Source organism: Acanthaster planci, linkage group LG07 (assembly GCF_054643075.1).
Source record: "Acanthaster planci isolate LZ-2023a linkage group LG07, COTS_SCS, whole genome shotgun sequence".
NCBI lineage: Eukaryota > Metazoa > Echinodermata > Asteroidea > Valvatida > Acanthasteridae > Acanthaster > Acanthaster planci.
The window spans coordinates 2,680,566-2,702,601 of record NC_141783.1 but is presented as its reverse complement, the minus strand read 5'-3'; the positions used below and the strand labels follow the sequence as shown (position 1 = coordinate 2,702,601).

Genomic DNA, 22,036 nt, shown 5'->3' with positions numbered 1-22,036 from the left:
CTAATGGTTTTTAGTGGTTCAAACACAGATGACCGTAATGCAAGCAGAAAAAGATGCCTGTTTGTACCGCTCTTTTTCGTGCCATGAATTCACACGAAGTTGAGCTCCAATTTCACTCGACCCAAGAGACCGAGTCCTGAGTCACCAGCTCCATCCTGGAGCCCTCTCAAAAAGAATCTTGCCAATGGAAATAACTGATACCACATGATGTCATCAAGAGTTTCCACCCACATAACGTCCGCTTTCCATCAGGATGCCAAACTGAGCAAAATATCAAAACGAGGTCTGTTCGCCCTCCCCAAATGCAAAATGGAACCTGGAAAAATGACCTCAGTTCAAAGACTCATAAGTTGAGTTCTTCCCAATTTACTATAAATGTACCGTTTTGCCGCATTTGTTATGCATCAGTTTACATTCCTGCAACTGTGAACCTTAACAATGAGTTCAGTTGGGTAGAATAACTATCTCCGAACTGCCAATCTACATGTCCTCACATGTAACAGACAGCTTCTCAAATGCACCTCCAAAAGTACAGTAGACGCAGCTGCGGTTTAAGATATCTCCCACTTGCATCGAAACCACAGGTATTAGTGGCTCTCTGTCCAGAACAGAAAGTGCTGTGGGTCGATTGTATTACAAGGAATTAAAATTTCATGGAAGGCTCAAGATACCAGGTTGTTCTTACATTCTCTCGGTTTAAGAAAAGTTCTGTTGCATTTTCTTCCCATTGTGCAGTTGGATCTTATCATTGCTCGTTTTCTCATTCTGAGTGGACAGAATTTTGATGACCTGTTCTGTAGCTTAGCGTAAGTCATTCCAGGCCTCGAAGACTACTCTCAGTTTTGGACTTACCAGAATGTTAAGAACTGCAAGTGATGTCTGCAATTACACGCGTTCAGAATATAAGTGGAAATGTTTGACCAGTATTGTGCTGTGATTTTACCTGTTCAGTGTTTGTCACAATAATATGACAAAAAGCATACACTTATAGATGGATACATGTACATGTATATGGATGTTCATTCATGCACATTTATGGGGGTGGATAGGGTAGACTCCGCCCCTCCCTTCATATCATATCCCTTGTACAGTTAACAGATTTTATTTAAAAAAAATAAATAATTTAAAAAGTATAGTGTAGTGTATAGTTTTCCACTTGTTTTTTTATATCTACAAAGTTGTTGCCTGGTCACATGAAAATGTCTCGGAGTCACAATTGCACCGCTCTCTGGGAGTGAGAAATTCTCCTGCGTGCATTCAATGCAGAATGTAGAATTTTATAGTAGTCATTATTGAGAATTCAGTGAAATGTTATTACATCAGTGTCATGCAGCATATGTGACTTGGCAAAATTACCTGGCAACAAACTCATAAATTATTAGCAAATACATGGGTATGCAAAGCTACTGTACATGTTGAGAGGTCGGCTGTGTTAGCAATGGAAGGATACTCCTTGACGCCATGCGGTTGCAATGTACTCTGTGCTCAAGAAACCCAACTTGGACATTTGGTACAATTTCAAACAGTGCATGGTGCATAGTGGGTGTGGTGGCCTGACATAGACGCACCTGTGCTTGCTGTGGAGATGTTGTTGACCAGGAGCCCGTGAATACTTAAGTGTGCTTGGGTTTGATTGGCAAGTTGGTGTGCTGAAGAGAAAAGAGGCCAATGCAGTAGATTAGATGCATACCGCACTGCATGAGAAGCTGAGTACATGTACGTACGTGTTTTGATATGCTTAAAAAGAACGCACAGGGATTGAACAAAGTTTGAAACATATGTGCAGCCTGTCATACATCAGGCATATGCCCGGAAGCAAGAATTCCTGTGTGTCGACATGTGACATTCAAACTGAAGAATGCACTTCCTTGTTCTGTTGTCAAATTAATGAGGGTTTTTTTAAACTCTTCAACATGCTTGGAAGCGCAGTTTATAGATCTTATCTTGATAAGCGCTCGGCGCCGCAAGTGTTTAACTTTTCATTTTCCCTCATGCTCTCTCCGTTGTCATCACTGTCAACATTCTGACCAGGTCGATCAGTTCTTCTGTGCCTTGTGTTGCCACGTCGTTGTCTTTGCTGTTTTTTGGAAGAAAATGAAAACATTAATTCCTCACACTAAACATTTATTTGCTTCTCTCCTTCCCCCGTCTCTCCACTGTTTCCCCATTTCTTGCCCCCTCCGGAAACCCCCCCTCCCAAAAAAACCAAACAAAATGCATCCTCCAAAATTGTCTCCCTTGGCTCCGCCCACCCCAACCCCCAACTTACTGTGCTTCTGCCTCTGTGGTGCGCTACTTTCAACCAATAGGAGGTCAGTTTGCCTGCATGGTTGTTGGAGGAATCTTGGAATGTCCCTTCCCCCTTCATCTTTCTTTTCTGTTTTTTTTGGTCCCGTGCATGTTTGTTACCATGGCAACCATCAGGTGTCACTTTTCTCTTGTGCATGCACTAACTTGGCACTCGCAAGGCTGCTTTTTTGTGTGTGATACCTAGTACTCTGATCATTAGAAAAGATATCTTGTTTTGAATGGCACCAGCCTATGCATAATTTACCGCTACTTTCTCCACTGCTAATTTTTTTTGGAGATAGTGTTCACACACCATTCACGAAAAAATACTTGGATGTTCCGAATGTCCAAAATATAGGTTTGCCTCTCTTGTTTCTTGTTGAGCAAAGTTTGGCTCAGATGACTGAAAAATGTAAGGCTTTTACAAAAGCCTACTTTCCAGAGTCTGGAAATTAATTCATTATGGTCACATTGCTTTAATATTGTGGTTGCCCAGAAGTGTGTGTGTGTTTAATGTGGGCACATATGCCGTGTACCTGTGCAGCATATGTGTACATATAAATCGCTTACTTCATTGTTAAGACAAATGGGTCTTGACAGGGGCCCCCTCCGGAGAAATGGGCATTGTGGTGTTTTCTGCCATGTTGAGTTAATGACTTGTTTCCCGGTACCCGGCAGCTCATTTCCCAGTGATCAAATAAAACAGCGCCTCACCTGGCCAGCCCAGAAATGCCTGGCTGGAAGTTTTCCAAGAGATTTGGCGATAAGCCAAGCTATTTTTAAGATATTTCCTCAGCAGGTGGCATGACACCTGGCAATTTGTGGGCCGTGAGAACAAGTGGCAATTCCAGCATTTTGGACATCACTGATTGTATCATATCAGCTCTAACTGTAGATTTGAACAATAAAAATGTTAGAAGCACACGTAGCTAATTTTTCCTTTGACACGTACATGTACGCATATGCATTTACATTCTTTTTAGAGCTGGTTGCGGGAAAAAACAATCCCTCCCTAAGACTGTGAGACTGGAGAAACAAGTCGTTATTTCTGAATGGTTTGTTAAATCTCAGAGGCATAGCACACAACCTCACTTCCATATTTTCCAGTTTGATTAGTGTCTAACAGCTGTGTTGTTGATAAATATTTTCAGTTTGTTTGGGGTTTATTTGTTTTGGTTTGTTTAAGTTTTTTTATTTTAGTTTGGTTTTTTTTTTAGACGTGTCACCTCTCAATTTCAGTTCCGCGTGCTTAGACAGGACTATGTTCATCTCTGGTTTAGTTTAGTTTTGTTTTTTTTAGTTCGTTTGTCTGGTTGTAAATTTGAGAAATGTGAACCGGCACGACAAAATGAGTGTAAAGTTGCATATTGCTCTTTCGTGTTTCGACGGTTCAAAGTCAAATATTGCAGGTGGAGGTCTGTTTTGGGGATTTGTAATAGGCTCTGTTTGGAAAAATCAACAGTCTCTCCTATTTATTCCTGATACCGCAGGATCATATATTTAAAAAATGTCATTTCTCAGCAATTTTGATGGCAGCATTATCCGTGCCTGGTCAGAAATGTTGAAACAGTGTTTGAAACAAAGACGCAAAGCCGCCAGAATAATGTCACATTGTCACCTTATACTTCTACCCCAAGTGTTCCATGTATGCACCATTGGAAAGCTCCTTTTCTGCTGAATTGAAAAATACCAATAGCTCAATTTTTGGAAAATCAGACTTTCAGCTCATTTTGTGGGTGACTGGTCACAAATATGTTGCAAAGGCAACCTACACAGAAAAGGATCCTGGTTAGATTCCTCACACCATTTGTGATGTTGTGGCCTTAGATTTTGTCTACACACACACAGTCAGCATGATACCTTCGCCCCATTGGTATTTGTGCATTTTGCGTGACTTGTCAACGCTCAGAATATTTCTTTTTTCTGTTTCCTGGTGTTTTGACGGTGAAAATGTGAACGCTTTTTTTTCCTTTACAGCATGGTTACGTGAACCGTTGCATCTGCTGTTTGGCTATGTTTGTCTTGTTTGGTTTCAAGAGAAAAATGCAGAAAGACTATGAAAGACAGAAAGTTTCTTGCCACATATTCCGATTCTATCAAAATCTGTGCATTTCAGCCCACATGAAAAAAAAAATTAGTTTAGCATCAGCACCCGCCTCAAAAAATCTCGCCGTGTGTTGTTGTTTTTTTCTGTACAAGCTGTTTATCCGATGTCCTTAGCGGTCCCCCATGGTTTCTACAATGCCCATACAACCTCGCGCATGCACAACCTCCTTCCCACACAACCTCATGCCCACACAACCCCGCGCACGCACAACATGCAACCTGAGTACACACACACAATGTCATGTGCACTTCTCTGCATGACTCTGAAGTGAACAAGGCCCTTTCATTCCGTGGTTGCAGCAGACCGAGGTATTAAAAAAAAAGTCCTCCCCCTTCCTCGTGTTTTTTTGCAAATACAACTGATGCTAAACTGTTTTTTTTAAGTGGCTTTAATTAAGTAAGAGCAAAAGCAAAATTTTTGGTGGAAACGGTGGAAAAAATAAAGCTGAGTGAAGCTTAGTGGTTCGAATCCAGCTGATGGCCAGTTACGCTGTGTCCTTGAGCAAGCCACTTCCCTCATATACATGTACTTGTGAGTCCATTCAGGGCTGCATATATACATGTATATTTATATACGGTACATTTTTTGAATCATTAAAATAAAAAAAATCAAAAATGTATGCAAAACAGTCATTTCCAAGCAGCTGTTAAAATGCTGTAAAACATCATTTAAAAGTCCAGTGTTTTTGAGATTTGGTACTCTGTGCAGAATGTGAACTTTTTTGATTCTCCAGTTTTGTTGGTACCTTGTCAGACGCTTCATGCTACAGGAAGTTATTTATTCCAAATATGAAATCGTCCGATTAGGACGTGGGCACATGCAACAGTTGAGTTGGCATGTACTATTGTCCGCACTAACTTTTCCAGCCTCAGAACTCCCCCGTCAGGTCTCAGTTATTTTTTTTTTTCCCGGGCACGTTTTTGCAGACAAGACATTGTTTACTCACCACTCAAACTTGGTTGAGACGAGTCAGCCCACGCTGTGGGTGTTTTTTTTTTAGAAACACTTATCTCGCTTTGGTACCACTGACGTTGTAAATCATGCAAGAAAGGGTTGAAAAACAGGACTGTTGACCTACTAAGGACTTCCAGAAGAGCCACTTCAAAATAAGATCCAGAATTGTCCGTGAATGTGTTATTTGGGGTGCTTAAAAAAGATGAGATGCCTTCGTTTCACGTCAGCGTGTATTGTGTCAAAACATACATCCCGCTATTGGTTTGTCAAACCAATCAAGATTCGGCCTTGGTGTGCACTTTTATTATACATGGATCGCGTATTCCTCTTTTTTTAAGTTGAAATTGACGCAAGCTTGGTAAGAACGTATGCGGTGACAAACGAACTTGGAGCACAGCACTCTCAAGTTTTATTTACAGAATGGACGAAAAGTGGCATGTTCTTCATTACAGCCGCTCGCAGCAAATTAGACGAGACAGTGGTATCCTCTTTGTCATCAGCTGCAATCCAGAAGACAAGCCCTCGGAGGCTTTAAAAATGAATCCCCGGTCCATTAGATACTTGGACATACCCAGCGAGGGCCAAGCGTATTAGTGTAAGCGCAGTTTTCTTTGCAGAGCGGAAAAATCAGAGGAAATCCCCTGACATCACATGCCAGTGCACTGTACTCTATTTTGAAATCTAATTAGACAACCCCTAATGGAGGTGTTACATGGAGACCTTGCCAGGGCCAAAAAGAGATATTAGCTGGAAAACCCCCACAATTTATGGGGAGGGAGCTCTGGACGATCCCTCCCCCAGAGAATTGAATCAAGCCGTTTAGGAAGGATGGGAGTAAATAGCCAAGCTTTGAGGAAGCTAAAAAATGCAATGTAAGGCTTGGGGGGGGGGAAATGAAAGGAATCATTTCACATAGGTGAACTTCTATGGACCCGCATACTTTGTCCTCAGAATTCCAGAACTCCTTTCTGGATGGTCCTGTTGATTTTTCCCCGCCCACTGTCCCATTTTGCCACTCCCCCCCCCAATCAGCTGAACAATACGCTGCTCTGCACACAAGGAAGCCTTGTCTGCATTGTTTACACCCTTGTCAGAACCTGTTCAAACTTTGCATTTGCAATTCTGGGCAAGTTTGATTAGCAGACAGTTTTTTAACCACTGGTCGTTGTTGCCTGGTGCTAGCTAATGCATCAGTTAGCAGTCAAATTGACCAAAGGTTGACGATTTGTCACTAATCCAACTTGCCCTGTGCCGGTTCTCAAACCCCCCTCTCTCTGTTGTAAACTGTGTCATTGTGATTTCATAGCATGCACTTTTACCAGACAAGTATTTCACAACTGCCATGTGTTTTTGTTTTGTTTTGTTTTGTTTTGTTTTGTTTTGTTTTTGGCAACTTCTCCTCTAGCGTTTCGCCTGAAATTGCATGTGCCAATTAGAGTTGTTGGAAAAATGAAGCCTTTTTTGTTGTTGCTAGTCTTGTGTTCCTTTAAACAGTCAGCCAATACAAATTTCTCGGTGATCTTTCCTTCAATCTGTAGTTTTTCTAGCTTATCGATCGCTAAATCTCTTTTCTCCCATACTAACATGCATTTTCTTTCTGCCTGCCGGGACTGTAAAGGTTTGTATTTGCATACATCCACTAATTTCAAATATTTGTCAAATTGAAGCTTCACAAGAACAAAGCCATGAGAAAATTATCAGTGACTTTTTTCAAGCGTCCTTGTTCATACCCTGCTCATATCCCAAAAAGCCACAATTGTGGGCCATCTCCAGGTTCCTCAAACCACTGGAGCCCTTCGTTCCACTCTCTGTAATTATCATGCTTGAGACTGACAAACCTCCAGAGCAGATCAAAATGTAGTCCAGAGAGACCAGACCGAAACTAATTTTTGACGTTTTAACTTTGGGGGTGGAGGAGTTCAGCTACATTTGAGCAGATTGCAGTTCAGGTGTTAACATTGCTACTTTCATCAAGAGAATTAAAGAAAACAAATTTCTGAATTAAACTTAGTTGTGAGATGTGACAGTCTGCTGTGCGACCATGGGGGTCATGAGAGGCAAGAGGGGTGCTTGTCTCACCCAATTTCCCCCCTCAAAGGACGTTGTAAAATGGGGGAGGACAGAAGAGGAATAAGAATCACTCATTTGCTTTAAAGTATGTCAGAGTTTACCCTTTTCCACCGGTGATGACTTGCAAGGCTGCTACCATCGAGTGCCGTTTTTCCCCCACCTCTTATCATAAAAAGAGCTTTGCCCCCTGCCTAGCGATACTCAGCTCCACGTACACCACCATGCCCCAAGCTGACCCTCAGAACTGCTTCTGTGACCCCGTCTAGGTTTTCAAAATAAGAAGGGGGAGGCCTGGACCCAGGGGGGGTATATTTAGCACCAGAACCTGCCCCCCTCTCACCCTTCCTCCCACTTTAACCTTTCCTACAACCTGATGGCCTCCCCTGGCGGTCAGTCGTTTGGGAAAAATAAACTAGTCTACCGCTGTCAACATCAATCCAAAAATCCAATATTCAACCTCTGTGAAAGTTGCTCTCAATGTCTGTAAATCTGTCACCAAGTGAATGGTGTATCAACCCTGGGAAAGAGGAAGGGAGCAGACTACAGCTTGGAGAGGTCGATAAAGAAAAATTGTCCTTAACCGGTCGCTATTCCCGCGGGAGGCTGGTGGATGAGTCGCCCGTCTTGGAGGGGGATGAGACATGACCCAACGGGGGAATTGACCACATGAAAATCACTCAGTGAAGCATCTATCAGCATCATTCCCTCCTCCAGAAATGGGATAGGGTCTTAATCATTTCCACTTCAAGCAAAAAAATTTCCCAGTCCTGTCGCCCTTGTCTTATTTTTCTGTACGTACGAAGGATGGCTTTGGGGAGACAATTTAATCATGTTTTCCTTTCCGAAAGCTTGTCTAAACCACAAAAACTACTCTCAGTTTTGGTTACAAAAATGTCTCTGGCTTTTGGGAGTTACCTCTTTCAGGGTGTGTATGCCCTCCAAAGAGAAGGGTTGTACTCGTAGCTCATTTTTTGTGACAGCCTGTGACGATGAAACACAGTTCCTCTTGTTCGAGGGTGTTGAAATTATGAGGGAGGCTTCAGTTCTCTTCAAAGACAGATCATCATATTGACCCAGTTCCCCCGAAACTTTGTTGCCGCCCGTTGTGCCCTTTTCCACACGGCGTAATTCTAAATCTAGTTCTATTTCCACGGCCTCTCCCCAATTTCTCAAAATTAGGCCTATTGTTCCAATGAGATTTTGTCAGATGTAGCGGCACGGCCCAGGTGTTGTGACTTTATATCTGCCTCTGTGTCTCTTTGTGCCCAGCTGATATGTTTGCTCAGCAATATTTTCTGTCAGACAGCTCAGTGAGCTTCGGCCCAGGTTTTTTGGTCCAGTAATAAGATCGTGCTGTTGTCCAATTATCTTTCAGCACAAGGAGGTACATTTTGCATTGACTAGTCTATTGTCATGTGACAATATTTCTGAAAAAGTACATCAGTGTCTCAGCATAAAAGCTTCTCTTTTTTTTCTTGTATTTTACTTCAGGTGGTCGTTACAAGAACTGGAAACGTCGGTGGTTTATTCTAACCGATAACTGTCTCTACTACTTTGAGTACACCACTGTAAGCATCATTTACTTATATTGAAGGGTTTTTATTAACATTGTTTCGGATGCCAGACACCAAAATGTGCCAGTTGTGTCGATCGCATCTCGGCCAAAAATACCCAAAGTTGCTGTGTATGGCAACTATTCCAGATTTCCAGTGAGGGTTGTCAAGCATGTGCACATATTCTGTGTCATAAGCACTCTACACGTTACATTTTGGCATTGCCTCCCATGTTATTCCTTTGATTCCTAACCAACTCAAACATTTACAAAGTCAGCATCGAGGTTTGTAGGGTTGTCATGGATTCAGGACCATACATGTCCATGTATGTGCTGTTGTCTTTAGTACACAGAGAGCATCATTGTCGGATTTCGTATGGTTGAACTTGAAGGATTCAGGAAATTCTAAAGCAAACGTCGTGAAGAGGTTGTAGTTATGTTGCTGTGCAATGTCGTTTGTCTCTTTGCAGGATAAGGAACCGCGAGGTATCATCCCATTGGAAAACCTACAAATCCGAGAGATGGAAGACGGCAAGAAACCTGTGAGTGGAACTCTGGAAAACTTGATTACACCAAAGTCATGTATTTGACCAGGAAATTCAATAATTTGGTTAACATGGGAAAAGACAAATGGCAATTAAACAGGAACAAGAACTGGATCAAATTGGATCCATATGGGGTTGAGTTGGATCCACCCTGGGATCCACATTGGGATAAACTGGATCTACTAGGCATGAGTTTGGATGAGTTAGATTCAGTTGGGATTGAGTTGATACTCTATGAAATGAGTTTGATCCACTCTGAGATGGGTTGGATCCACTACGGGATGAGTTGGATCCACTTATCAGATAAGTTGGACCCACTATTAAAGGATAAGTTGGATCCACTGTGAGATGAGTTGGACCCTCTAAGGATGAGTTAGATTCACTATGGGATGAGTTGGACCCTCTGTGAGATGAAATGTAATTACATGGGATGAGTTGTTCCTGCCATTGGAAGAGTTGGAACTACCAAGCAAGGAGCTGGATCCACTATGGGATGAGTTGGGAATAAGGTTGGTTCATTGAGTTTATGTTCAGAACAAAATTTAAGATGCCATTTGTGGTTTCTGCAGCATTGTTTTGAGCTCTATGCGGCGGACGGGCGTGAGATTATCAAGGCTTGCAAGACGGATGCCGATGGGAAGGTCGTGGAAGGCAAGCACAACATCTACCGCATGTCGGCCTCCACCGCGGAGGAGAAAGAGGCCTGGATCAAATCCATCACGTAAGTTGCTGGCAGGAACTTCATACTGGAAGGGAAATATCAAACAGGGATTTACTTTTACGGGGCTTATTGAAACCGGGAATCACCGATTTCCCCGCAGTTAAGTACATGCGGAACCTTATTAGAAACCTGAAGCTAGATGTTAGCCATTTCACCCTGCCGCAAGTTCCCTGCTACCCTGCTATGCTGCACTCAGTGAATTAAAATGAAGCTGGAGTTATGTTTAAGGCATCATTGAGATTCATGAAATGTGTTTTCAAATTTTTTTATCAGCAACATTTGCGAAGGAGTTTTGATTAAAGGATCACTTTGTCGTCTTTTCAGAAGGATGTCAGAATTTGAAACAAAGAGAGGTTTTAAAGAAATATGAAAGGGCTGCGGAGCACTGTGATCAGAATATCGACAAGAATATAATATCAAATCAGTGCTCTGAAATATGTGATTGCCGAGCTTTCAGTAACTGGATCTAAATCTGCTTGCCCTGAAGAAGGTACTCAGTTACCGAAAGCTCGGCAATCACATATTTCAGAGCACTGATTTGATATTATATTCTTGTCGATATTAAGAGGTTTTCAGGTAATGATGTTAAAAAATATTGAGCTCTGTGCCCAGCTTTTGCCCAGGTGTAGACCCTTATCGTGGCCAAAGTTATTCATTGTCAGCGGTAGCAGGAGTTGAATTCAGGGCTTTCACGTGTCAGGACCTGACACTCAGCAAGTCTGATCCCACTAGAACATAATTCTACCACACTGTGCAGTGTTGAACCTCGAGGGCTTACAGTCGCCCCATTTCTCAATCAGTGTCTCCCTGTGCTGCTAGGAGCCGCCCAGCGTAACCGTTTTTGCCGCGATGTCGATCTCACGTCCCCTCCCCAAAGCCGTGAATGCAAACTCAGGGCTTGGGGGATTTGGCACCAAATTGCTCAAATGACCAGCGGCTAGTCTAATTTCCTGTTGCTAGCTGGAGGGGCGGATCCGAGCTCCCTAATGTAGGGGGGCAGAGGCATGCAAACAATCAGATGAGATGGCAGGTTTTGAGGCATGGAATCAGATTGCACTTCCTGTGCTGCAGTCCAGATCGTAATCTGGCACAGATCTGTCGGTTGAGTTAAAAGGGTCTCGCTTAAAGGACATTTGCAGTTTACCTGCTGCGTTCAATTTACAAAGTGAGATGAGCTCAACATCACCCGGGATGTGCATGTGAACTGTGACATAATGTAGTTGGACAATCCCAGTATTAGAACATTTCATGACCCTGATGCAAGGATTTTCTGTAAAGTTTGAGGCCCACGGTGTCATTTCTGCCAGTCACAGGGTAACAGAACACTTCAAACATATCCTCTGTCGGTGTTGTTGTCGAGTCCGTCACAAGTCCCTGCGAGTTCATCACAGGCCATCCAGTCTTAAGCCAATTCACAGGCTATTCAAATGTCTACAAAGCCATTCCCCTGCCATTGTTCACCCTGTCACTTGTGAGTGGACTCATGAAAGGACTCCTGATGGACTCGACTACAACACCGTCCTTCGTGTTACTTGGGAATGCCCACCCGCATTCCATTTTCACGAAGAAAAGGCAGTGTTTTGAGGAAATGCAGTAATTACATGCTCTGAACAAACAGTGACAAGTCACATGTTTTTCTTCCCCTTAGCAAAAGTCAGTGTTGGCCAAAAACAAAAACCTACAAAATGCACTTTTTCTAATGGAAGGCGTTACCCGTACAAGGAGATAGTGTGATGTTGCTATGGTAAGACTTTCACTCCACTGGTTTAATTTTTTTGGTTCGTCTTCAGGGCCAGCATCAGCAAGGACCCCTTCTACGACATGCTGGCAGCCAGAAAGAAGAAGGCTTCATCCAACATAAAGGACTCATAGAACTCTGGAAAAAAGTGGACCATGCCTGGCACGTCTTCACAAGTACATTACATATCTCAGCGACCAGAAACTCCAACAGAAATTATCCACCAAGCCCCATGGTGATTCGGAAAAAAATGCTGCACCTCGCTGCTGTAATTATCAATGTTGTGGACTGAGTGTGCACATCAAAGAGGGCGCTTTTGCAGCCTTGCAATAGAGTAGACTGGAGACCTGTCCTCATCCTATCCGAGGACAGGCAGGCGGGTAGCTGACCCTACCTTTCCTGTACGTGGGAAAAGCAGTGCCTGTACACATGCAGGGTGGATACGGACAAAAGGTGACATAGTGTCAAAGGCCGTAAGGAAAATGATGCATTTGCCCACACGAAGCCGTGTCTACATTTGCTAGGGCTGGCAGTAACTCAGCTGTGGGTGTCAGCGTCTTGCTTCATGTGTGTGTTTAAGCCACAGTCGTACTGTTTGGATGCAGCCTGCAATTTTGTGGCTTCATCATGGTTGCATGAAGGGCTGGTCGGCATGCACTTTTAATCCATTCACTTAGGGGAATCATCGTAATTTTACTAGGAAAACTAGGGTGCCAGATCATTCGTTCGTATAACTAGCCATTCAAAATAGAATACAGGGACCAGTATAGAAATAAGAGCTGCCCCATTAATCCACAATGAGTCTGACTTTGTCCTGAGAGTCCACTGCTGACAATTCAGGTTACACCAAAGCAGCAGTAAAGACTGCTCAGTTTTTTATGAGAGTCTCAGTTGGGCAAAATACACCAATTGGGCCTCAGGGAAATATCTAATTGACACTGAAAATGTTATAGCAAATTCCACAATAATGGCCACAGTGAAGTTCTGTGTCGTATTTCTGTTAGCAGACTTTTGAAAGAAAATCCTGTTTTGGTTTTTTTGGTTTTTTTTCATTGTCTCCAAATTTTAATCTCTTTAAGGAGCATGTTGACGTTACCTAGTTCAACAATAGGGATACACATATACATGTATATATCCCTTTGCTGTATTTGTATATTTCAAGTTTCAGTTAAATTATAATAAAATTAAGGCCAACAAGAAATACTAGTTGATTTTAAGAAAAAAAATGAAAGAAAAAGGCTTGAAATGGTTGTTTGCTTTTGGGGGGGTAATTCCTCCTACAAAAAGCTAAAAGTTTGACAAATCACAGCACAATTGTGAGCTTCCGTTTCTTTGTTAAATACTATGTTCCATATGTTGCTGAAACCGTGTAAAAAGAAAAACTGTAAATTACTATATCACTTAAAAAACTTTCATTTGTCTTATAGCAGATATAAATGCTTGTGCGTTGTGAATATGTCATGAGAAAATGGGACTTTCTTCCGGGGAGGGCTCATCAAATACCTAACACTAATTTAGGAAGAGCATTCTTATATGACAAGTTCTCAGCTGTGTTTTATGCATTATTTTGTATCATACCAATTGCATCTTTAAGTGATTTTTTTTTCACGAATGATATAGCTTTGTACCGTCTTAGATATTTTGTGGATATTTATTTGGATGATAAGTAAACAGGTGCGTTTGTAGTCATCTGAAGGGCTATATCCTCCTTTGATGTACAATATTTGTAGCCAAATTGTACAAATTGGTCAAGGAAGATCCGTGGGAAAAACACTTAACCTACCAGGACTTGATGAAAGTAATCACTTGATAAATAATGTAAGCATTTTGGTTTTATTTATTAAGCAACTCAGACTCGCTGAGAGGATTGAAATTATGCTTCAAAACTGTCCTCATGAACTTGTTTTGAGGGGCAGGCTCGGTTTAAGATGTCCCTGTTTTAATGTTTCTGTATAACACTATCAAAGGAAAGAGTGTAACACATGTAGGCCTACTTTCACTTTAACCAACAAAAAGTATATGTCTGTAGAGTTGTACATAGCCAGGAGCAAGTTCATGTACATGATAAAAAATATATTTAACTGAAATTTTCAGTTGAATTTTTTTTTGGGGGGGATTAGTTAATGTTAGTGTAGATGGAGTTTTGAGTCTGATATTTGTGCCCCACATTGTTGTGGTGAAGGCTCTTTGTAATTTACATGATTGGGATCTTGTATTGGCAAAAAAAAAAGTAGGTTACAAGTGGTGAAGGTGTTACTCTTTTAATGTGTTGAATGCCTCAATTAGCCTTTTGCGAGTTAAACTAGAGAAAAAAATCTGGTAAACTGAGTTCTTTAAATTCAGGTGAATGTCACAATTCAGATTCTCCATACTAAAGTCGTTGTTGCTGTACCTTGTGATTCGGGGCAAGCTTTTCCTTAGTTACGTAGGAGTCTTCTTGCACCAATATACTGTTTGCTATGGATAAGAAGGGCATGGAGATGGTAGTTGCTATGCAAAAGCTTGCCCCAAATTACGAGGTACATAGCAGCAGTGTCTTTAGTCTGGAGAATTCATATTGTTATGTTGATGTGCAATCAGGTAACTCGGTGTACCAGATTTTATTCAAGTTAATCTTGCAAGACTTATTTATTGGCTGTGTGGCTGAAGACACAGCCTAGAGCCCTCAACAAACAAGGCACAGATCCATTAGGATCCCTAGCTGCACCAGGTGGCTCTTATTAAGGAATGGCTACATTGGATCAGAGTGAGGTTGCACTTGCAAAAAAAATCAAATTTGGCTGTGTTGGAATCATATATGGCTGGGACTGGCACAGCCATCTATGGGAAGTGGCTACAGCTTGGCCTGTTGTTCTCATTGCCTCGCATGTTATTTGTAGCCACAGCAAACAAACACAGCTCTTTCTTCAAAGTGATACTATATATTTGCCAAGCCACATATTACATGGATTGCTAATCAGATGCTAATCAGATTCAGTTGAAGTGATCGCTGCTTGCCAGTGCAGCCTCTCTTTCAACCACACCAAGGTTCCATTGGGTACTATGGAACAGATGTACTCAGTATGTGTATAACCGTATTTACAACTATCTTGTAGGAGTAAAATAAAAATTGTAAAGCCACAGGATGGCAGAAAATTCTGGATGGAGGCTGCAGGCAGCCAGATATATAAATATGCAATGCACAAAAAAGAGGAAACAACTGTAGTTCATTTATTTAATGAGGCCTCATTTTTTTGTCATTGAGACGAACACCTTTAAAAAACTCTGTTGAAAAACATGTTGAACTAAAAGGCATTGCTGGTGTCCTATGAAATTTAGCCTCCTGTAATATTTTCTCTCTTTTATCCTTCTGCAGCATAGCTGTCATTTTCTGTGAACTAAGTCACGCACAGTGTGGTCAGTGAGTCTAAATTGCATGCAGCACCAGTTTTAATGGGTAACGGAACACCATTAGATTCCTTCCATGCAGCATGTTCCATCCTAACTTGGCACCAGGGGTGTGCCGCACTTGTTGCTTTGCGTCTTAGTGACTGAGCACATTGACAGATGTGCGTGTACATGTAGACAAGTACCCTGCCATAAGTGGACATTATTCTTTTGTACACCGACTTTTCTCTCGTTAGATCTTTTGTTTTGGGAGCAGTATTTTTAAGTCGCTGAAGAATCTTGGCATGACAGGTAGAACCCAGTGCAGTTTTTCTCTGATTTTCCCGTGCATGAACCAAGCCAGAAGGCTGTGCATAGAAATTAGAACTGTAGACTTTGTCGTGTGCCAAGTTCTGAAGTTGTTCCTTGTTTGAAGGTTTCTGGCTTAGTAATAAGAGGCGATCACAGTTACGGAGTCCTCCTTGCTGTGTTAAATCCTGAGATGAGCGTTTTTCCAGAGCAAAATTTAGATACGAGTGCAGTACCCTCATATACATGTAGCACTTAAGTAGTGTTGACTGAGTACTTTAAGTGGGTAGGAACGTGTGTAGTTGGATATGTGATCGAACAAGGTTCCAATAGGACTTGAATGCGATTTCAGCTCGTTTTGCAAATAATTAAATCTAAAATACTTTCTCTCAACACATAGCTTTTTTACCAGTTTTCAAAAAGCCAGATTCTCGGGCGATGTCTTGGTGTTTTATCAGTTACCTTGTACCTGGGAAAGAGGAAATTCAACTTCAGCTCTATCACACTGGCCTTTTTTAAATCCTGTAATTGGGCAACTTGGATGATTTTGAGGTAGACTAAATGGTAGGGTGATTGTGTACATTATAATAATGAAAATGACGGACTAAAATGAATGCTGACTTGTGACTTGGGTCATTGCCGAGTATATTTTAACTGGCTTGAATCAATGTGTATATTCTCAGATCTGCCAACCTGCCGTACTCCTTCCTGAAATAAGGCATTACCACACGATAGATTAAAATTTTGAATGAACTGAAGGCTCATTTAAATACTTTTTAATCTATCGTGTGGTACTGCCAGACCTCAGGAAAGAGTACAGCAATGTTGACAGGTCCGTATTCTGTTTATGTTAGCGGGGCCACTCAGCAGATGTGCTTAGTGTGTATTGCCCAAAGCTATTATCTTGACATAAAACAGCTTGGTGATGGTACTTTAACTGTTTGTATACTTCATATTTAGTGAACTTTTTCTGTTTTATCTCAAAGAATCGGTGTACATCACAAACTTCCTTTTTTTTCCCCCTCAAAATTGGCCGACATTTGCTTCAACTTTATTCCTCTTAAAACTATGTTGGCTAAAAACAAGTTAACTTGTGCTCATCAATTCTATCTATTGGTTTGTGTACGCATGGTTAAAAAGCTTATACCACTCGCCATCTCGTTATTTGAGAATGATTAAAACCTGAATCGGTTGCAATGAGAATTCTTCAGTAGTTTCCACTGTAGTTTTGTAAGCCAACTTGCGTACACAGTCCATACTGATCATCTTTTACAATGGAAGGGAAAAAAACGATATAAATAAACTTCTGTACATAAATAAAAAGTGTGGTCTTAATGTTTATTTTGTATGGTTGCCATGGTGACTGAAACTAAGGGTGGCCTCAGCCTATCAGGAGCCGGTACAAACTAAAATGAGAGAATAAGGGTCACTGTCATGTAGGAGGTATTTCAATGCGTTTACAAAATGCAAACAAGTCACAAGTGACTGGGCCTTCAAATGTTTGCCTTGTTATCTTCAGAGTCAACTTGAGAAAAGCACTCTCCAGTAGTTATCCATTCTAACGCCATACACGTGCACAAGTGTCCCAGCACAGCTTGTAAATAAGGACACTCAGAATGGCACAAACCGTGGCACAGTGTTTCTGCGGTGCGTAATCACACGCCTAGCAAGTGACGGCCAACATTTTTGCCATTTCCATATTGTTTTTTTTTTCCAGGTGGGCTTTGTCTCGGTTGGAATAACGAGCAGTTGCATGTCCCAAACTTTCACCAACAGAGGGCGCCCTATATGTGATGCGGCCTTCATATTCTTTCTGATAGCCAGATAGCAGCAGAGCAACCAGCCTTGATGACATTGGACAATGCTGAGTACATCGGTGCCTGGGTAAGTCAAATCAAAAGGACAAATAAACTGGACAAAAGTTACACAGGTATTTACATTAATTCCACTATATTTTGCAATCACCATACATCACCTGATCCACCCATGCCCACTACCACATCCCTGCCCCCCAGCCTGACCACACCCTTACACCCACTCTGACCACACCAATAGCACTCCTGACAACCACTGGCCCATCCTGACCACACTCCACCCTGACCACACCAATACCCACTCTGATCACATCCATACCCCATTCCGACCACAACCCTTGCCCACCCTGACCACACCCATACCCCCATTCTAACTACACCCATACCCCACCATGACCACACCCATACCCCACCATGACCACACCCGTACCCACACACTAACCACACCCGGCCTACAGACTGACCTGCTCTGCGTCATGCTCCAGCCCTTTGTCTAGATGCTCCAGCTCCTCGTCTCGGAACTCCTTGATGACCTTCAGCAGCTCGGCATGCTCTTCTGGATCATCCTCCAGAAGTTCCCTGATTTGACTGAGGTTCATCAATTTGAAACACACTTGCTGATTACCTCACATTGTTCACTTTAAAAACTCTTTTTAAATTAAACAGCTCAGAATCTAAGATTTACCTGTTGTAATGTTCCCCTATAGACTCCTCTACAGCCACTGTACAAGCCATTGCACCTTCCTTGCCCAGCAATGCGGTACTGGCACCTGGATGTACGACGTGGAAGAATAAATTTTCCGCTGGAATTAAGTCTAAAAGTTGTTAACAATTTCAAAAAGACTGACAATTCCAAAACGACCTCCCAAAAACCACTGTAAGGCCCAGAAATGTTAATTTAAAAATTGAAATATATGTTAGGTTATTATTACTTCAGCAAGACAAAAAATACCTAACATTTCAATTTAGTTCATCCTGTCACAGAGCTTAGTATGCAAATTCTTTCCTACCAAGGACGAAGCCCGCAATGTTCCACACAGGAAGCAGCACCGTTGGTCGGACCCTGCGTTCGGGAACCAATCGTTCAAACGTCTCCCTGTGGTGTTTCTCTTGATCCCACATTTCCTGACAACAATCAGGAAAGAAAGTTTGTAAACAAGTTTCCAGGCACATTTTTGCTAAAAAACTGCTCCATCTTCCCACCTCTTTGCAGTAACTTAGTGGCATACTTTCTGCGCTTCTATTTCCAAAGGTCATCCTGCCCCGTGTAAAAGTACTGTAGCTGAGCTGTGCCTTTGTTAGTGTAGCTGCAAAAAATACTCACCAAACCTGGTGGGTTTTGAAGGATTTGAGAGGGTTTGGCCAAAACATACACAATTGACACACGAGACCACCACCTTAAACAAGTGAGCAAGTTCGATCAGTGACAATTTGTTAACCACTGGTCGATTTTGCCTGGTACCCGGTGTATATTTCATGCATAGGTTACCAGTCAAAATCAACTATTGGGAATAACAATATGTCGCTGACCGAACTTACCCAGTTATAAATATACATGTAGTAATGCTTATATTCCATTGAATTACATTGTGTCTTCTTGGACCCACATAACCAACCATCAGAACCCTTTTGCCAAGGAGGCGGCCTTCGCCAGCACCTACATCACCCAAGTCAAGGACAACCTTCACACCATTGGCCTTCAACACAACCAGGCCATCCACGTTGCCCAGAATCCAGCTGGGTGGCTGAAGTTTATCACAACATTGAACTTTGGTCACAACGCCTCAAGTCACAGGAGCTTGAGTAGCGTCAACTAGTCAGTATTCTCAGATAAACTACAAGCCACATTGTGCTACGGTAGACTGGGAACATGGATGGTTCAGGAAAGGAGGATTTACGAGTGAACTTGGCTAGTTTTCGTTTGTGGTTAAACTGATGCTTTAACCCTAACCCCCTCGGCCTTTTTACTAGGAACCATCCTGAATCATCAGAAATCCTCTGATTTTCAACATGAAAAAATTGCATTCAGCCCAAATCCTCCAGGATCCTCCGAAATTTCTTGAAAATGAAAAAGTGCCTAATTGCCCAAATCCTTCGAAATCCTCCGGCAATTCCTGTCATTATGTTGAGGCAGTGCGAATGGCACTCTTGAGCAGTGCAGTTGATCAAAAGAAATATCGGGCTGCATTTGTGCTTGACTAACCACAAACAACATAAGGTCTAATCCACGACCTTCACGTATGGCATCCTTCGAAATCAGCCATGTACTTCTGCCATACATCCTGAATCCTCCAAATTCCTCCACTTTGCAGAAAAGGATTCTGGAGGATTTGGAGGGTTAGGGTTAACAAGCAATGTTACTTCCCCTGAAATGAAGCTTGTGCGCGTACAGCATGCCTTCTCTGGTTTACCTGAATGACTGACCCAACAGAGGTCTTTCCCAGTATTGCCATCTGCCCGGCATAGATCCTATCAGCCCCGACTTCCCCTGCGTGATCCACGCGGATTATCCTGTCAATCATGGCTTGACGCCTCGCCTCCGAGCTTGCGTGGCGTGCCAAGAGGGGGGATCGTCGGATAGCCTGTGCTGCATAGCGGTGGGTGCGGCAGACGAGACAGGTCAGAGAGCGTGCTTGGGATGCTTGCATGATTACTGGTGAAACTGCAGGAATTTGACCCAAAAAAGAACGGTTCATGAGCAAGTTTGGTTAGCGTTGAAGTGGGGTGAAAATAATATCAGCTAAGTATGTTCTTGTACGAGCAGAGTGAATGCGAACGCAAATTCATGAGGACAAACGTTGAAGTATCTGGAGGCGTTCTTTGAGGAAAGAAATTGTTGGAAAGAGTTCCATATATGGGCCAGAATGGTTGATGGCAAATGTTTCTTCCCTTCTCAAAAAAAGTTGAAATAGTCTATTATCTTTCCATGATTAAAATAAAAATCCAAATTTAAATTACTGGATAGACCCTATTTCAAATTTCTTCTTGTGATCCATAACTCTGGAGGATTTTTTCAAGGGAAAACAAGAATCAGAAAAAGAGTTTTATATCCAGATATCTTACCACCACTATAGAATTACATATAACGGGTTTTGCCCTTGCCCAACGTATATTAATAAGCACTGTATGCTCAGTGCTTGTCCGAGAGCTTGCGAAAAAACCTTACAAGCTTACTCGGGTGGGACTCGAACCCATGAACTCCTGCTTACTAGTGCAGATGTCTTAACCACTCGACCACAGAGCTTTCCTGGGTTGGCTGGCCGGTCCAAGTCAAATGAAGCAGCGGGTACCGCGAACTATTTTCAAGATGTATTTTTGCGTTGGGGAGATGTTAATTATATATAACGGGTTTTGCCCTGTGTTTCATCATCAGATGTTAGATTTACTCTTTTTAAGCAGTTTGGTACTGGGAAAAGAGTTCCATACATGGACATCATGCATCATGTGACACCGAGGGGTCCCTGTGTACCCCCCAGAACTGTGGGGTACACATGGGAGTGGGGCGGACCTCAGACCCCACAGTTCTGGGGTAGGTCCCTGTGCACAAACCAAATTAGACTGATACGAAAAAAACCCAAGTGCTTTCTAAGGAAATGCTTCAATATTTCCCAGCTAGATTTGACATTTCAGGACATTTCGTCACTTTCTGATGGCTGATAAACCACTGCAGAGAAAATTAGTCTGAATATGGATCTCTTCCCCTGGTGGCTTCAAATCATATTAAGCAAGTGATTGTCACTGCCAGATATTCAACTCTTTCCAGCAATCAGCCGATTTGCACAGTCATCCCATGGCTCTAAGTGATGACTGGTCGATCCTGTGTGAAATATCCAACTTTACTTCCCTTTTCAAAACTATTTCATTTCATTTATAATTTCGCAGGTCAAATTTACAAGGGTTAAAAAAAATAACTAAAAAAATTTAAAAAAATATTGCATACAGTTTAGACATAAAAAGACAAAGTTTAAATACAATATCAAACCTCATAAAAAGACTGAGACCCCGTCACCCTAACACCAAAGCAGTTGCATGCCCCTGCGGGATTACAATTTCCCACACCAGAGAATTAGGAAGGCAATTGGCGATGGCCGGTGGTAAGATTATTGACAAATCGACTGATCGCGCAAAATAATTGCGTGATCGAGCGATTGCGCCCGCGTCCAACTTATGGATATGTATAGTAGGCCTATAGCCATGGTATAGCCTACCAACCATATGGATGCGACTTGCGAGCACTAGCTCAGTAGCTGACGTTGCACGATGATCTGATGATCATGATGCGACAAGGCACGCGGCAGTGTTCGCAATGCTGGCAGTGTCAGACTAACTTGACTGACTGCCGAACTAGCTCTAAAGCACTTTCGTGGACACTAACATTCTTAAGTTACTGTTCTACTTACCTGTGCTGACAATGCAAAGCGTTATGACTGAGTATTGAAATATTTAGTGTTATTCAACATCAATCTTGGGCGCCGCCATATTTATTGGGTAAGCTGGTGCTTAAACATTAGAGGGCGCTCTAATACTCGACCATTCTAAACGCACCTGAACTTAAGTTCATAAGGGGACTT

The 22,036-nt window shown here is 42.2% G+C and overlaps 2 protein-coding genes across 9 annotated transcripts in view; one reads left to right on the top strand and one right to left on the bottom strand.

Annotated features, from left to right (window-relative positions):
• LOC110979680 (cytohesin-1-like) overlaps window positions 1–16,974 on the top strand; it is a 69,814-nt gene extending 52,840 nt beyond the window's left edge. For 5 of the 6 annotated variants that reach the window (XM_087138570.1, XM_022235691.2, XM_087138572.1 and 2 more), the window contains 4 exons: window positions 8,910–8,988; window positions 9,443–9,514; window positions 10,087–10,238; window positions 12,029–16,974. In XM_087138570.1, coding sequence (XP_086994696.1) covers window positions 8,910–8,988; window positions 9,443–9,514; window positions 10,087–10,238; window positions 12,029–12,110 — 385 coding nt within the window. In that variant the 3' untranslated portion in view covers window positions 12,111–16,974. The remainder of the gene's footprint in view (window positions 1–8,909; window positions 8,989–9,442; window positions 9,515–10,086; window positions 10,239–12,028) is intronic. The other variant, XM_022235689.2, reaches the window with a different exon arrangement.
• Window positions 16,681–22,004, bottom strand: coq7 (coenzyme Q7, hydroxylase). Of its 3 annotated transcripts, none has more exons than XM_022235692.2 (6): window positions 21,866–22,004; window positions 19,877–20,127; window positions 18,476–18,590; window positions 18,151–18,235; window positions 17,930–18,053; window positions 16,681–17,531 (listed from the first exon to the last, which is right to left on the bottom strand). In XM_022235692.2, the coding sequence occupies exons 2-6, from the start codon at window positions 20,111–20,113 to the stop codon at window positions 17,454–17,456; spliced, it is 639 nt and encodes a 212-aa protein (XP_022091384.2). In that variant the 5' UTR covers window positions 20,114–20,127; window positions 21,866–22,004; the 3' UTR covers window positions 16,681–17,453. The 3 variants fall into 3 exon arrangements, with proteins under 3 accessions (XP_022091384.2, XP_086994701.1, XP_086994702.1); XM_087138575.1 differs by lacking the exon at window positions 21,866–22,004 and adding an exon at window positions 21,678–21,787; XM_087138576.1 differs by lacking the exon at window positions 21,866–22,004 and adding an exon at window positions 21,448–21,570.
• Between the last annotated feature and the right edge of the window lie 32 nt (window positions 22,005–22,036).

Excerpts from the sequence above, each read along its gene's own strand:
- coq7 (XM_022235692.2), bottom strand. The coding sequence starts at position 20,113 with ATGCAAGCATCCCAAGCACGCTCTCTGACCTGTCTCGTCTGCCGCACC. Across the intron at positions 18,591-19,876 it reads CTGTTGGGTCAGTCATTCAG|GAAATGTGGGATCAAGAGAA; the intron begins GTAAACCAGAGA and ends GATTGTTGTCAG. Across the intron at positions 18,054-18,150 it reads ATAGGGGAACATTACAACAG|TCAAATCAGGGAACTTCTGG; the intron begins GTAAATCTTAGA and ends GATGAACCTCAG.